Source organism: Hippichthys cyanospilos, chromosome 9, assembly GCF_059441005.1.
Source record: "Hippichthys cyanospilos isolate Australia breed blue-spotted pipefish chromosome 9, RoL_Hcya_1.0, whole genome shotgun sequence".
Taxonomy (NCBI): Eukaryota; Metazoa; Chordata; class Actinopteri; order Syngnathiformes; family Syngnathidae; genus Hippichthys; species Hippichthys cyanospilos.
Window position 1 is genome coordinate 19,528,522 of NC_142377.1, and position 17,775 is coordinate 19,546,296.

The 17,775-nt window shown below is 43.0% G+C and overlaps 1 protein-coding gene across 2 annotated transcripts in view; it reads left to right on the forward strand.

Moving 5' to 3' along the window:
• The window catches only part of trim62.1 (tripartite motif containing 62, tandem duplicate 1), a 27,378-nt gene extending 10,454 nt beyond the window's left edge, over positions 1 to 16,924 (forward strand). For both annotated transcript variants that reach the window (XM_088423803.1, XM_088423804.1), the window contains 4 exons: positions 7,940 to 8,035; positions 10,509 to 10,765; positions 11,971 to 12,086; positions 14,407 to 16,924. In XM_088423803.1, the coding sequence (XP_088279929.1) occupies positions 7,940 to 8,035; positions 10,509 to 10,765; positions 11,971 to 12,086; positions 14,407 to 14,957 (1,020 nt within the window). In that variant the 3' untranslated portion in view covers positions 14,958 to 16,924. The remainder of the gene's footprint in view (positions 1 to 7,939; positions 8,036 to 10,508; positions 10,766 to 11,970; positions 12,087 to 14,406) is intronic.
• The last annotated feature ends 851 nt before the right edge of the window (positions 16,925 to 17,775 follow it).

A 17,775-nucleotide genomic window follows, 5' to 3' on the forward strand; every position in this document is an offset into this window, starting at 1 on the left:
GTGGTATATGTTGTAATTATATAAGTAATTGAAGCCCCGTGGACTGAGAGGAAGAAAGAGGAGGCCGAGTCCTTTTAAAGTTCCATGGCTTCAAGCAAATCTTAGAGGCCTTTCCTCCATGTAATGTGATGCAGATCAGCAGTGAAAGCAGCACACAGATGACATTAAATGCATGTGAGCAGACAGCGGAAGTTGTTGCTTTTTTTTTCTGCCTCACTGTGAGGCGGACAGACCGGTAAAGTGAAGGATATGAATATGTATCTTATGAGTTTTGACCGCGTCGCTTCGATGCTTTGTTTGGGATTGTGCAACATTTTTGATTAGCTGGGGGAATTTAAACAGATTAGAGACCATTGTTCCTGGCTGTGGTCATAACTGGACTGTAATCTGTTGTAATTCCTCCGTCCTTATGATTTGCAGCAGATGATTTAATTTGACCAACTGCTGTTTAAAAGTCTTCACTCATGGTCCCAATCACCCAAACGCGGCCTCCGCAATTGAAGCACAAGGTTGTTTACTTGTTAACCGTCTATTTTGTCAAACTGAGGGAATGATGGCCAATTCCTGTTTGTCTGCTAGAGGAACACCACAATATTCAGGCACGGCTCAGGAAACTCCTCCATTTTTCTTTTCAGTCTTTCCTCATCTACTGAATTAGAGGAACCTCGTTGCATTAAGCAATAAAGCAGCTTTGGGGTAATTACCTGCCTTAGAAGGGACACTGAACACCATCAGCTGGCCACAAAAATAAGAAAATCCAATACAAAAAAATAGCATCGGTGATTGGAACTTGAAATTGGGGGAAAAAAAAGTAGAAAATATCTTTGGTGCTTTGCAGTTATACGCGACAAGGGGAAACATGTAGAATTAAGTAAATTATGACAGTGTTTTTTGGACTATCAAGTATAACGTGCAGTTACAATGAACCTGTTCAATTTTTTTTTTTTGGGTGGGGAGGGGGAGATTTCCATATCTAATAGGCACTGGGTTATATGAGCCACATTACTGCACATTGTAAAACGATGGCTACTGTAACACTTACTAAACAATAAAATGCCTACTTATTACAGACGGAACACCTTTGGGACGTGAGCCAGTTTTTTTTTTTTTTTATCCAACATCAAACCTCATGAAGCCATTGGAAAAAAAAATCTCAGAAAAGAAGAGCACCTAAACCTTGTGGACAGCACTCCCAGATGTAGCTGTTATAGTTGTAAAGTGCGCATTAACGTCAAATTGAACCCTATAAATTAGTAATGGAATGACACTTAGTTTATACACGAGACAAGGCAGGTGTTAATACTTTTAATAATTTACTGTAGGTGAAGCTCATGTCTTTGCTGCTCCTTGTGCTCGAAGAAGCCACAAAATCCAAGGAAAAAGTAAAACATGCTCTCAGGCTCATTTGAATTCCAAATTTAACAACCTCAGCATAATCTAACGCTAGAGGTGAAAGTAAAGTACATGTAATACATATTTGAAGACCTATAAAGTTTTCATGCAAAATATTTCATAAATACATAGCACCAAAGTTAACCTCATGTTGTGTCCCGTCAAGATTTTTCAAGTTACATTAGCAATTCCACTACCAATTTGCCTTAATTGCCATGCAGCAAGCTTTACAATCCCTTGCACTTTCTCTCCTATTACTGAAAATGCCATTAGGTACCCAAACCCATACACATTTAAGCTGATGGTCAGGCTAATAAGCGGAGGCTGTCACGCGGCTCTGACTTATTGCTTAAGTGTCCCCGTGTAACAAATGAGCTTCCCTTGCAGCGGTGTGAATGCGAGGCAGTTCTTCCAGCGGTGACATGGTTCAAGTGTCACTCCAAATGTGTGCTGCAGTTTAAAATAAGCAGCATCTTCTTATGAACTCCTGCTGCAAGTTCTAATTGATTGCCTGTGTGTCGATGTAGCTGGTACAAATGGGCTAGCGATGTGGTACATACAATGAATACGCCGGTGTAGAAGAAAATCCATTTCCCTTTCTCTGGATGACTTTGAAGTTGTTCTAATTTGGTGCCACTTAATTCTTTTTCTAGACTAGGAAGAACTCATTTTGCTTGAACGATCCACTGGGATTCTCAATATCATATTCCTAAAAAAACGTTCAACATAAATAGCTATACAGTAGATGTCAAAAATCAATTTTAACTGGGCTGACAGTGAATAACTTATTCGTTGCCACTGACAGCTTTATAAAGCTTGGGCTGTTCTTGACGCATGAACTCTCTGCACGGAGTCTGGTCGGAACGTGTTTTGCAGCACTTTATACTCGGTGTGGCTTACCCCCGCAGTCGGACAATATTCTCCCGTACTATAGGTGGCAGTAAATCGCATCTATAGCATACACACAATACTATAACAGGTAGAGAATCCTAGTAGATTCAAAGTATTTGAATTCTTCCAAGCTTTTTTAACAGACCCCTGCGTACTCTCCAAGAGTTGTTTACGGTATTTAGGTCACGATAGTTCTTTTCAGCCGAATCATAAATATTTGTCCTGAAGCAATAGTTCATCGGCCATCTTTTCCGCGTGGTTGCTTAAATGACGTCAATTTGATGCGTGGAGCTCACAGCCGCATCAAGCTTAACTCAAAAATCCTTTTATAAGCGGGCCGGCAATGAATGAGTTAAAAAAAAAAAAAAACTCTCACTACAATAACTGCAAGCCTCACTGAAAATTCACAGATCAGTCTGGCGTCATTTTACAGCACAACTTCATTCCAAAAATACATTGGCCGTTGGCAGAAGCGAGTGATAGGAGAGCCAGATGTGCACTTAATTTGGTCAGCTCTTTCTGCTGCACCAGAGGCTTGTTTATTGCTCACACGTAAAGTACAGTGACCCCCTCGGCTTTGTCCATTCCGTCAGGGCGAACCAGCATCATGCTTTCACGACGGGTGATTTGTGTTCCTGACACGTTTTATATTAATAACATGCTGACTACTAGAGGTCTAACTAATCTTAAGAGGCTTTACATGAAAAAAGATGTTTCTGGCATTCGTTTGCTTGTAGTGATATTCCTCTGGCAGTCGAATATGTTTCAGGGTCATTTTCAGGGCGCGTTCACCCATTCAAACAGCCCATTCCGCAACTATACACCACACATACACGTGCACATGCACACATATGTATACGCACACCCACTTTGGAGTTGGAGCGACGAGATGAAAGCGTTGTGTTGTGCATTCATATCCATGTGGACTTTACCTAGTCACCTCTTCGCTTGTTGGGAAAAGATAAAAAGGCTGAACTTTCACAGCATAGTATAGTAGAATTGAGTGCTGAAACGTGAAAAAAAAAAATTCAAACTGACATGCCGTGTTGTTTTCTTCAGCTATTCCATTTTGGTGTGTTTTATTTGCATACTGCTTGAAGGAGAGCGTCAGACCCCCAAGTCATCATTTGCATGGCGTGCTCTAAATGGCGTTACTGCAAGAAGCCGCCGTGATGCATTTAATTCTCGCCATCTCTTTACACGTAGTCACTCACCACCACCTGGGATAGTACTAGAGCATACAGTATGTGTCAGACTTCGGTCCTCGGGGCTGTTACCCTGCAGGTTTTCCGGTTTTCTCTCCACAACACACCTGATTTAAATGATTAGCTTATTAGCAAGCGCTGCGGTAGCTTGAAGATGAATAATCATTTACTTCAGGTGTGTTTGAGAGAGAAGGCTCGAAAGTATGCAGGATACTGGCACTCGAGGACTGAAGTTCGACACCTAGAGAATATATGATACGGAAATTCAATCTCACGGTTAGTTTAGATCATTTAGTATGTTACCTTAGTAGTTATCAGCGTCATCATGCTACTGCTGCCCCACTGTCACACCATTATGTTCTATTAACAAAAAAAAAAAAAAAAAAAATCAAACTGGTAGGATAGTTAACCTCCATATAAGAATTTTAGATACATTTATTGATTTAATATACATTTTAGGAACACATTTTCCATCCTGTAGGACTTTTGAAGTCCGTGTATTGGTCTCTGAAAGAGCATGTTTTGTTTGATTCTTTATTATGTTGACCCAGCGCTCTCCTATATATCCTGAAGGAGCTGGAGAGAATAATAACGCTGGCATCAGTATGGACGGTTAGAGGGATTTGTGTTGGCTTTTAATGCAGGGCCACAGGGAAGCGTGCACTTTCAGTTGCTATAAATAATGAATAAAGCCCTTCAGCACGGAGGGAAGAATGATGGTGGGCCTTGAAATTGACATCCTTCATCTGAGAAGAACTGCGTTATTAGTGTTATGCATACAAAACACAAAATGATCCACTCTGACAATGTGCAGCTTTAACTTCTTATCCTGGTAAAATCGCCTCAAGGAAACTCAAGTAAAGGAATGCAGCTCTTAATCTTATGATGTGTTAATGCTAAGTGATGTAGTTTGGATCATACCGGAGCAATATAGATACATTTTTTCTGTTTGTATGCCAGAGAGACATTTTGAATTAGAATGGGAGCAACTCAACTTCCCATTATTTCAATTAATAAAAGGTTTATCTTGGCTCACTACCTTGCGATGTGGGTTGGGGTTGAAATTTTAGAGGGTTTTTTTTTTTTCCAAAACTCGATTAATTGATGTTGTTGATATTTTTTTAGCACAGTATATAGACCGGCTTTCATTTAAAGATGTATTTCAGACCACCAAAGAAACAAAATAAAGCACATGAATAAAGCAATGACTCACTATTATACAATAATGTGTTTTTATAAATTAGAGAGGCAGGGATGCATATTTTTCTATAAATATTTCTCAGTTTATACCATTGCATGTTGTATCCAAGACAAGTTATGCATATTTTGTAAGTGACCTTGCTCCAGGTCTAATTTTTGGTATAATATTTCCACACGATTTTAGCATAGTGAGGCCCTATGGCGAATTGCGACAAGTGTCACAACACTGGACTGTACAAAAACAAAAAAATAACAAACGGCTGTTGTTGGTACGTGACTTCATGTTATGATATAAATGAAGTAGTTGCCTGCGCATTATTCGGCATAACATTTTGTCGGCAAAGATAAGCATCGCCTCGCGCCCCTCTTCGCATTCCTCATCGCCAGTCCCATGATCTCACTGGAATGAATATTTTAAAACTAATGAAGATCGGAATAGCCAGAGTTAGTGATGCTAACAGCTTCTGTCATCCACATAAACATAAAATAAAAAATACAAACGTCCCTGTCATGTGCAGGGTCCCTCACGTTATGAAGACACAACATCCCGAGACACATGCCAATCTGAAATTCAGCGTTTTATATATGTGTGTGTGTGTGTGTGTGTGTGTGTGTGTGTATATATATATATATATATATATATATATATATATATATATATATAGAGCACAATCAAATTAGCTTGTAAGCTGACTTGCTGGCAAAATGTCACATCAGACTGGGGTCCACCTGATCAGAAGGACAGGTGAGAGACTTCCTTCAGCACAAGACAAAACACGCACCCTAGCAAAACGAACACAAACAGCCACCTGCTTTTTATCTTTCTCCAGGCATCTGCACTGCGCCAGCATTTCAGACCCAATTCCTTGCATGCGTGTCATCATAAAACTCGAGAGCTTTGTGCTTCCAAAGAAAATGTGTGGACATTTGGAGGGCTTTTCTTGTATAGCATAATGACTAAAGAGAACTATGCAATTGCACCTTATGGAAGTGTGGAAGCCAAACAATGGATGCATGAGGATTTCAGCAGGCATTAAACAATCCAACAATGAAGCCAACTTTACAGGCTGGGATTCAAAGCACTGTTGTAAATCCGCTCCAGTGCATTTACTTGCGATGGATGTTGAAAGCATTTGCAAAAAAAAACCCACAGACATTTGTACATCGAACTTCGAATTTGGTATACTCGCGTAATTTAGCATTTGTAATAACCATATAATAACCACATATAATATCCTATGCTGCTGAAGACACAGGAGGTGTGCTGGTTTTCGTCTTAAAGTGTCCATTTGAGGGCCATTTCAGGGTGTTCTTCAATTCTCAATTCTCACTACTACTGCGTGTCATCTAGGAAAAGCACATCTTGTCATGTTTTAGTTTGCTTTTAGAAATCCAAACAGTTAAGCTCAAGTTGCCTCCAGACAATTGTGTCCAGGTCGTAAAGCCAAAGTTGATGGTCTTCAACTTCAGAGGACCCCGAGGTGTGAGTAGTGAATAAGACGCGTGACCTGCCTGGCTTTCAGTAAGGGCTATACGAGCAACACACTACCTGCCGCTGCGGATAGGAAATGACAAGTTCCAAAAATCAGTGGATTTAAGATTTCAGTCTCTTTTTGCACTTGGATTAAGCCCATTAGCTGCCACTGTGCATTTTCACAGCAGTCGATCTCTCATTGTTCAATTTAATAGCAGAGGAGCACATTTTCTCTGTCGGTCCATCAGCTGCCGCACTGCCATCATTAACATGGAGAGGCACGCTCTCCACTACCCCGCCCCACCCCGTACGCCATCCGTTTGTTTTCCTCTCCTCATGTCCTTGAGAAGAAGAAATGCAGCATCTTTGGAACAGCCGTCAGACAGTGTTTTTAGACTCATTTTGTAGCAAGCTGTTGAGCTCAGGGAGTTTCCAGCGCGCGCTAATAAATAGCTTGTGTGTTTTAAGGCCTTCTGTTGCCCACGCCCCATTAGATGTTTTAAATTATTATGGTTTTCCTCTGTCAGCAAAGATCTATTCTCATATTTATTTCAGCTGAGTACCTCCGTGATTTTCTCTACCCCCACCTCTAGTCGCCTGAGCTGACAGCTCCATTTGGAGGATTTGTGCTGCCGTAGGTGTTCAAGGGAGGTGACACCAGGAGCAAAGCGGTGAGGCGGCATGATTGCCTCAACTGTGGAATGTGAAATAGATGACGCTTGCGTTTATTCCATTTGTTTCGGCCTGAATTAGAACCAGTTTAAGGAAAAAGGTGCTGACATGGATACCGTTGACGTGCCCATGAATTCTCTTTCCCAAGAGGTGGGCATTCTAAAAGGTAGTGATTAGTGCACACGCAGCTAAGACCTTAAATTCTTGGGAACAATTTTGACGATATTTTGACAATATTATGATGCCTCATAATAACTCCTTCATTGTCTGGTTCTTTTCAACCCTGTTGATTATGAGTACTGTACAATATTTCTCTGGATAAAGAGTTTAAATGTCAGTCATGAAAAGTGTGTTTGGTTTCGCAATTGCGTTCCAAGTTTGTCGGTTCCTCGCGACAGTTGACCCCATAGGACCTTGACATGGTCCACATTGAATGGTCACTACATTTATGCATTCTGGATTCCATCTAAGTGATGGGTAAAGGGCTCGTATTATGGTCAGTGTACAAATTTGAAACCCAGCTTTGAATTTAAATAAAACCAGGCAGTGGAATTCATAATCTGACTTGATAAGACATAAGCGGTGCTAATAAAAAAATAGAATAAAAGAGCATCTGCTCCTTTCAGATGCGTGTGCGTGCTCCATCTTATGCGATCTTTGTAAACCTGCATCCTTTGTGACAGCAGCCCCAGCTTGCCCCCCACGGAGTCTCGCTCTTTGCGTGAGGAGACCCAAGCGGGGCTGAACGGAACCAGCGTGAGCTCCGACAAAAAAAGGAGACCCACTTTCCCCCTGTGATTTTTTTTTTATGTCTTGGCTTTCCATCTGCGTTCCTCATGTTGTAGCCGTGGGTTTTAATCTGCGCCGAGCAGGAACAACAAACAATACGAAGTTGGATAAACAGAGCCGGATGTAGTTGAGCCGAACGGAACAACTCGTTAGCATTTCCATGTAACTGTCCAGAGGCAAGATTTCAGCAAGCCAGAAATGAATCAAGTGTTGGTTTAATTTACCACAGGTTATCGTTGTTATCGATGTGTTAGCTTGTTAGGCCTGCTCACAGGTTGCTGACCTGCCTTTTGCTTGTCATTTGGTTGTGTTGTAGAGGGAGATGAAGGAGCAGCTGGCCACCCTGCAGGACAGCGAGAAGGGTCACACTGAGGCCCTGCAGCTCTTGCAGAGACAACTCACTGAGACCAAGGTACTGCCAAAGTTCTTAAAAAACACTTCTCATTCTTCCAGCTAAAACACCCACAAGCACAGTTTAAAGCAACAGATCGTTATAGTATAATGAACTCGGGCTGCGTTGCAAGGAAAAGGACAAACAACTTCTTCGAGCACATGTAACGTTCACTGACTCCTCACAATGTGGGAAATCCGAAAGACATCCTAACACGCAACAAATAACTTACTGATATGAACACAAGAAAATATGAAGAGATAAAAAAGATTAGATTTATTCTATTTTGCTATAGTTTTTAGAATACAAAAAATTACTAGAATTTGAACCCCCAAAATTATACACAGATGCAGCTTATATTTGGGGAATTACGGTACTCGGTTCTTAAAATTGTTGATTTGAGTAATTTTGACAGCTCTATTTAAAACATTATCTGAACAGTCTTTATGACTGTTGTATCAAAATAAAAATTTGATGAATTTCAACTTGCTGAAAGTTCAACCTGACACTTTGATTAGCCACAAACGTAAATGCAGCATCCACACCCTTGTTGCCATCCTTTACCGTATTTGAACAATGTGGGTCCACAGATGTGGTTTCATCAAGGCGAGAGAAAAAAGCGTTCACGCTGTCTCCGTTCAAAAGTTAGTGTGACAACTAACATCGCACACTACACACATTGAGACTGAAACAGCTCCCCACACCTGCTGTGCCAAGTTGAAGTGCCGCGTCACTTCCTGTCAGAGCAACTGATTCCTCTTGATGTGCCCTAACCACGGGATACGGTCCTTTCATACACTCATCAGTTCTCTAATCTCATTAGATTTCCATCCATTTGCCTGGAAGAAGGCCACACCATCACTACATTCGTCTCTGTGGCGTTGAGGAAACTTCCTCCTTTATTTCCTCCTTTTCCTTCCTTGCTTGTTTCATTTCCTACTTATATCTGACTGTGGCAAATGTTGCCTATTCCTGCATGCCGTGAGTTGCAGACAGAAACACAGCAGCCTGTCAGAATGCCCCCACCCCCCACACACACACAACATTACAAATACAGTACTTGTTTGTTGAGGCTTTCTTTAGGCTCGGCGTTGTGCCGTCAACACTTTTCCCACAGGGTAAGTGTTACTCTTGATAATTGTTGCACGCTTGCCCCGATGTTAGGCAAGTGAGCCAGCATCTGAGCTCCAAGGGCTCCAGACACCTGCTCGGTGCCATCACGTTGTGCTGGGCCTCAGCAGCATGTCAGTGAGACTGATCATCGAGCCGTTTTATCCACCCACGCCGCTCATCAACTAGCTAGGAGGGCTGGGACGCAGCCCGCCCTAATGTCATAACTGTCACGCTCTTTGACAAATTGCCGCATTTAACCGGTTCCCGCAGAGCGTACCTGCCCCCACTCAAAGATAGGGAGTGGGATTCTGAGGCCACCGTAATTAAATCTTAAAGTTCAGAGAAGAGATTGATAGTATCTAGAAACAAAGTACTTTAGTGCCACGAAGCGCAGTCATGATTGCAATCTACAAAACAACAACGGCACTATATTGGAATTGCTCATAGGAGCAACACCTGGTCCGTGTCTTATCCAGGTTACTTTCAGGTACTAGTGGGAAGAATCCCATGAATTACCTCCAAGTGTGTTACACATGAAATGTAATCATCTATTTTTTTAAAGTACTGTATGTGTGAAGGTCCAGTAGCTGTGTGAACACCTTCCACAAGGCTAAATTGATGTACTCATAACATTGTCAAGGGGTGGCACATAGGGCCACTGAAGATCCTATTATCATTTCAAGTGTGTATCCAGATAAAAGTCCAGATTGAAGGTCACTATTAGTGTCATGTTGTTGCACATTTCTTGCAGCCAGCATGGTATCGATTCCTGCTCAGTGTCTGTAGGTGTTGACTGTCATCCAACTAGGGTGTAGTCTCAGCTTGCAAAAGGCTCCTTTCCAGGAACCCTGAACACAGGACAACTGGTAGAAACGTTTGATGCTAGGCATGCTCCTCCTCTCCAGCTGATAGAGCCATTGTAGATAAGAAAGACAGCCATACAAATGGTTTAGAATGCCAGATAGTTAAAGAATCAGCAAAGCAAATATTTAATGAAGAGCAAGCGTCCTGTTTTGTTTCCCTGCTGCTTAGACTTGACAACCTCCTGGCGGCTTTTTGCTGCGGCGCGCCGATACCGCTCGGATGACTCATTCTGTTTCATATCCCTTTTCTTGATCTCTCAAATCTTTGAGCTCGCGTGTTCCGCTGTTACCACCTGCTCGTCACTGCAAATTGTTCAGCTGTCTTGTTCCCTGCAGCTCATGAAAACCACGCCTGGGATGTGCCGCGTGACCCTTTCCGATCACCTAATTAACCACTATAATTAGCGTTCTACTCAGACGGGAAAATAGCATTGTCTTGTTTTCGCCGCTATCACTTTAGGCCAATGTTTTGAGCTGTAAATAGCTAAGAGTGAGTTGTCTTTGCATCCCCATTACAGTCCTCAGCCAAAGGTCTCCGCGCCACCATCGGTGATGCCTTCGAGCGCCTCCACCGCTTCCTGCGCGAGCGTCAAAAGACTATGTTGGAAGAACTGGAGATGGATACGGCGCGCAAGCTCACCGACATCGAGCATAAGATCCAGCGTTATAGCCAGCAGCTGCGCGACGTCAAGGAGGGCATCCAGATCCTGCAGGAGCGCCTTGACGAGACGGGGCGCCACGACTTCCTTGAGGGGGTGGCCATCACATCTGAGAGGTAAGCCAGTAAGCGTTTCCACAAGAACAAGTTTATGATTAATATCCACTTTCAAATATCTAGACTCCTGACAAAACATCATATATTATATAATATATATTATACTAGGGACTTGTGCGAGAAACTTCAATAATCCCTGCACAGATGGTGTCTTAGTCCCCCAAAAGCAGATGTCTGTCATGTTTAATCTGGAGGTTCGTGGAGGACATTTTAACCGAACTGTGTAATATATCTGTGCGGGAGCAGGAGATTAGTTATCGAGCTAGTGGAATTAAATGTCACTAAACACTTTGAAACAGGAATATTGCACATTTTCTATTTCCCTGTCAAGTTCAAATGGGACAAAATTTGATGTTAATCTATGCTTTGCAAACATAAAATCCATGATTCTTTTTGATCAAGATTTTGCAAGTGTGTTCAAGCATATTTGTCATCACATCATTTAACGAAAGCTTTAAAATCCATCAATCCACCAAGGTGCAGCTGTTGTACTAGTTAGCTCAGTGCTAAGCTAACAAAGGGGGCTCTATGGTCAACTCCCTTCATGCAGGACGGTCTTGTCCCTGGTAGCTGGCCCGGAGATGTAGAGTTGACAGGCCAGCGTGTGCAGAATTGTGGCTGAGATGAAATGCCTCCTCGAGCTAGGAAAAAGTCCTCACGCTGCTCCTGAATGTCGGACCAGCATGCATAATAGTCTGAAAATCATACACTACCCAGCATCTGGTCACCCTTCAGCAGAAGCCCCTGGTAGCCCACTCAGACCTCCAGTAGGAAATGGCCAGCGTGTGTAAGAATGTGGTCCAAAAGCAAACACCTATATGAGGTCACAAAATTCCCCCTCAGGTAACCGGAAGCGGCCAAGAGCCAAGTAACGGCAAAAGCGTTGATATAGTGGCTGGATGCCCTTCATTGATTGATTGCTAAAAGTTTAATATACAGAATGCTTTGTTATGTCACATCTGGAAGTATAAACCTGCAAAATCTAGTGCGTTCTGGTTTCACGGAGGAGAAAGCACTCACAGGGTCGTCCCGGAGTTAAGCTCATCATCTAACCCCATTCAGTCACTCAAGTCAATTAATGCTAATAACAGCGAGGCATTTTGCCGACGCGCGTGATTAATCACCCGGTGTGGAGCGAGGCGGCGCATTATTAGCGAGAGGCGATTGAGCGGGTTGAGACTGGCATCGATCTGTTTCTGTCGCAGGATTAAAGGGAAGATCCACGAGACCAATCTGACTTATGAAGACTTCCCGACATCCAAATACATGGGGCCTTTGCAGTACACCATTTGGAAGTCACTTTTCCAGGATATTTCTCCAGGTAAGCGCGGGCAAAGGGAATGAAGACTTCAGCTCACATTTGTGTGCTTTGAAGTCAATGTCGCTAAGTTGAATAGTGCTAGAGGCATGTAGAACAACAACAACGGCGCCTCGTTCGTTAAAAATTTATTTTAGCTCACCGTTGTTGCGATACTGATACTAACTTTAGACAGTCTGAATTTGACAGAATGCACAGTTGTCTGTCATCGAAATACGCTTGGCAAAAAGTCACAATTGCAGTCATTTGTGGATAAATCACTTGTGGGACATGCACACGAAACAAATGGAAAAACGGTAAGTCCGGTGTTCATAACCACAAAAACCTATATACTGTTTTGAAAGACAAGGCTGTTATCAATTCACATTTACTGTAAGGTTGCAGGTATAGCATTTAACCATTATTGATAAAGTTGACAAAAAATGATGTACCATATCACACCCGTTTGTGGAATTGTGGCTTTATTGATCGTATGTGTGCTTAACTCTTATTCTCCAGCCGGTCTGCAGCTCTTTTTATTTCTGCTACTTCGACAGACTACTGAAAATTCTATCAAACGATCACGTATTGAAATATAAAAAAAACTTTAAAAAAAGAAAAAAGCAACCGTGTCAGACCGTCAGCAAAAGTGTGCGGATATTTTCAGCTTCAACTGCCTTTTGAAAAATCGTCCCACAGTTCTTGCCAGCTTTTATGGGGCACTAGGTTAGTAACGAGCTGCTAGCCAATAAATGACGAGGGGTATTTTTAACATCCTTAATTAGTAACGAACATGCATTCAGGATGACTGTGCTGATGTCGGTGACAGCAGTTTGTAGTAGGCTTGACGGCAAATAAAGCGTATGTGGCCTCCATCAATCTCTCTGGCATAGAATGGTTCAAATAATGTGCCGAGGATTCTTTTTAGTCCTTCTTTCAGTCCTCTCATTTCAACCTGCTAGCAGCAAAGGGGAGGGGAGGCCTTTCTCCTTTTCTTTCTTTCTTTGACTGACAGCCAAATGGAACAATTGGTTCCAATCATTCAGCGCCGGTTGCCAGAGACGAGACAAAGCCGTTCTCCCGTCATCCTTCATCCATCGATTGGTTAGCCGCTTAAGAACAAAGCCTGGTTCTCACCACAAGGCTCGGCATGAAGCTGTTGTTTGTTATTCCTGCGCGCCTCTCACAACACACGCTCTGGATGGTGAATCTTTAATGGCTGGAACAAACACCAACCACATCGCTTAAATGGCAAAGGCTGGATTTTGTCCGCCTCTTCATTTTACCACTTTGCTATTTTTAAACTGAGCCTTTTTTTTTCATTTTTTCAATGTTAAAATTGTCCCCAAAAATCTGGCGGCAAAATTAGTCATTTATTGGCTTGTACACTGGTGTGAGTTATAAAGTGACTCGTTGGACAGCCACAACTGCTGTTTACACTTCGGGGTGAGAAAAGTGAGTTCCAACTGTTAAGTTTATGATCCCACTTCATAAAGCGATTACTGTCAGCTTGACTTTTTCATTCGAACAGCACACACTCCCGAAAAGAAAAAAAAAAGACAGAAAGAAAAATCATCTTTTTTAGCATGAAAGGGGCTAAAGGAATGACCTAACGCTATTTGCCAATCCATCACCTCAAACCACACTTCAATTCAACTCTCCTATCATCAATTGGTACATCTTGTTCCTGCTTGCTCTTCACCAAAATTGAGTGACATTGTTTGCGTTTCCAGAAAGCATCATTTTTTGTGTATGAGCAAAGCTAACAAGTGGGCACGCCACACAATCTTGAGGAATCAAACATCTTGTCTCAGAAGATGTCTTTTGGTAGGGCGCGCTTTGGATCAAAACTTGAGCCGAGATGGTCAGGAAATGTTTCATTGAAATGATCCTCCCTTCACATAGGTCTGCAAAAACGCGCATGCCACGTAGTTGGCGCTGTAACCGTAAATCGAGTCTACGCACTTGCTTTTTCGATCTTTTCTGTCCGATGCCGCAGTTTGTAGCTCTGTTATTGAATCTGAGGGGAAATAGGACTTTTGAAGACACCTCCCCTGACTAAGAAATAATGATGACACGCTCTTTTGATTTTTCTTCAGAGACCCTGTTGTGTTTATCCTGTTTTTCGAACATCTTTGCTAAAAATGTTGATACTTGGAAGTCAATTCAAGTCCTATTAACCGCAGCGGACTAAGATTTCATGATAAAATGTGATTTTCTTGACCAAATGCTTTTGACGGTACTGAGAAAAGCTGCTCTGAGAGGTAGCGCTAATCAGCCCTTCAACTGGAGCCAAGACAAATCCTTTGAGTCTGAACTCCACCTTTCTGTCGTTCCTCGTCAGTGCCCGCCGCCTTGACGCTGGACCCCATCACGGCCCACCAAAGACTGATCCTGTCCGACGACTGCACCATCGTGGCGTACGGGAACCTCCACCCGCAGCCGCTGCAGGACTCGCCCCGCCGCTTCGACGTGGAGGTGTCGGTCCTGGGCGCCGAGGGCTTCGCGTCCGGCGTGCACTACTGGGAGGTCATGGTGTCGGAGAAGACCCAGTGGATGATCGGCGTGGCGAGCGAGACGGTGAGCCGCAAGGGCAGCATCCAGATCCAACCGGGCCGCGGCTTCTACTGCATCGTCATGCACGACGGCAACCAGTACAGCGCCTGCACCGAGCCCTGGACCCGTCTCAACGTCAAGAGCAAGCTGGAGAAGGTGGGCGTGTACCTGGACTACCCCAAAGGCCTGCTCATCTTCTACAATGCCGACGACATGTCCTGGCTCTACACCTACCGTGAGAAATTTCCCATGAAGGTCTTCCCTTACTTCAGTCCGGGCCAGAGCCACGCCAATGGCAAAAACGTGCAGCCCCTGCGGATTAACACCGTGCGCCTTTAAGACACCCGAGCGCTCCACAATTTCACAATTTCACAATTGAAAACGTCGCATTTTAGCTGTGCGTCTGCTCAGTCAACTCCCATCTGAGATCCAAAACAAAATGGAGAATAAGTCTTGGTTCTTCATTCATTTTCTATCACTTATCCTGTTCTAATTGGCAGGGGAGTAGAGTCTGTCCTTCTAACTTTGGCCAAAATGCAGATTAGTCGGCGCTCTATCAGTCTCAAGGTGTGTTTATTTATTTTGTTTTCCCGTATGGAAGCTCACTGATGTGTGATGGCTGTCACTCAAGAAAACATTAAATGGAAGCGAAAGGTCTGTCCTTGAAAGGGAAATCAGGCCGTGGTCATTTATGTACGGCTTATTTTCTTGCGGGTGAAGGCGATCTCAGGTGACTGACTAAACACCTTGGATCGGTCGCCGATCCATCGCAAGTTGATATCTCCCTTCCCTGGTGTAAACTTGATTTTCGGTCACCGAAGCCGTCTCAAGATGGAGGCGGAGGGATGCCCCGCGATCTGAAACCAGGCTGCGACCGTACCGCCTCAAGTGACTCCAAAGGCGGACTACGCTTTAAATTGCTCGCCATCAAGCATCGGTTCTATTTTGCACCATTTTTCCCCACCGGTGGACCTACACTTTATGTTGCCCCCCGTCTTTTGTGTCTGCTCACCCTGAAGGTGTCCATACCAGGTACCCATGCTGCTTTTTGTACCCATGATGCAATTGGAAACAGTTTAGTCCATCTCTAAGCCTCGTGAACCCATTCGTCAAGTCATAATTACACTATTTGTATTTAAAAAAAAAACAGTTTTAGGCCATAAATTGAAGCCCCCAAGGAAAAAAAATAACTTGAAGTACTGAGCCATCTTGGTCATAGTTCCTAACCTGGAAAGCTGCGTGTGCGCAGTGGACTGAGGCTTCCCCGTATGCTTGGGTGACTTCCAACTTCTCTCATTTCAACTCATAAATTCTCCATAGGAACTAATATAAAGGCAATTGATTTGTTGCAGTCTCAAACGGGTATCAAACCAACTATAAAAACTCAAAAGTCAAACATACTCACTCCAGAGAGCATTTTTTTGGTTCAGCTTTGTAACTTTTAATGAATTGTATCGCTCATATTTCACTGAGCCACCAAAACCTTTTTCTTCCCTTTGTTGAAGTTCCATTTCTTTGGCTTGACATGTCGTTCCCCAGCGGGTTCTGATTTAAAACCGTCTCCTCCAAGGCGATAGAGTAGGGATGAGAGATCGCTGCCAAGCCACATGACAAAATCACTGATGATTCCCACTTGTTGGTTGTCCCCACGTGGCTCAAGCACTCCGCTTAATCGCCACATGTGCACGCCAGCCCTAAGAGCCTCTTGTACCGCGGCCAAATCTAGCAAGGCCGGCTGATTTGCGTGGAAGCCCGTGTGCGTTTTTTGCAATCAAGTGCGGGTCGTCCTTCATTAAGCCCATCTGCACCTCCCCTTTGGGATCTTAACGAAGAAACCGGTGGCCTCAACCGTAGTTTTTGTTATGCACCTTTACCCGTTAACTGTCAGCCAACCAGGCGGGTCCAGTCGACAGATTTTGAATGTCTGTTCTTTTTTTTTCTCGTTGATTTTTGCACCAGTCTGTCAGGGTTACGTTTCCGATGAGTACAATCCATTCGTCTGCTTTAAAAACCGACACGGGGTTTAAGCAATCAGGACCCCGGAACTGAATCCCGGCACCTCATTGACGTCACCGTGGACTGTTTTGTGTTTCCATATTTAAAATGAGATTAATGTACGCTGCTGCGGAGGCGGCGAGAATGACGTAACATGTTACGATGGTGATTAAAACACTTTTACGGTCCTATTGACGATTGTGTCTTTGAACGATGGCCGCTTTGCTCTCAGAGCTGTGACCTCTCCAGTTTGTTGCTGGGGGCTTGTGGGGAAATGGATTTTAATGTACAATAAAGGACTGCTAAAATCACCCTCTGTCATTTTTACCGTCTTTACCTACTTTGAGCATTTTACCTTGGCGGATATCGCAAGACTTCTGAGTTCCGGCCTGGATTATAGCCAGATAGATGTTTTACTAAATGACACGAACGTCAAGGAAAACGCAGAGGATTATGAGGGATTATCTCGTTTTTAGGATGCATCCCCTGGCGAACCTGTCTCTGCTGCGTGTGAGCAAATTGTCATGGTAATCCATCCTGGAGTTTATTAAATCAGTTCATGGACATATCCTGGGACGACGTATTTTTTTAAGGACGTATCCGCATCGGGAAAATATGCGCACACTGCACGCTTGTTCCTGTGTGGACCCATTATGCAAGAATACGTCTTGCCAGGACAAATTCTCTTTAGAATGTGTACTTGTCAAACTTCATTTGTATTAGTCCACAAAACAAATTATCATCCTAAAGTGCCCTCTTTTTGGATCATAGAAGAAATTTGTTATCAAAAAGGAATAACTTAATAACAAATCTTTTTCCACAAAAATTAATCAACATAAAATGTCAGACCTGTTCCCCCCCCAAAAAAATTTTGAATAAAGATTTGTCCACAGAAAAATATTAAACATCAAGCGGCCTGTTTTGGGGTTTCGTCGAGATCTGTTCACAAAAATAAATCATGAATAAATATTTGTCCACAAAAAAGATTTAGTGTGACACATGATTTTTCAGACCTATTCTCACAAAGAAATGATTATAAATATTTGTCCACTGAAAAATATTCAACATAAAACATCCTGTTTTGGATTTACAGTAGAGATCTCTTCACAAAAATAAATCATTAACTGAATGATTAATACATAATTGTTCCCCCGAAAAATAA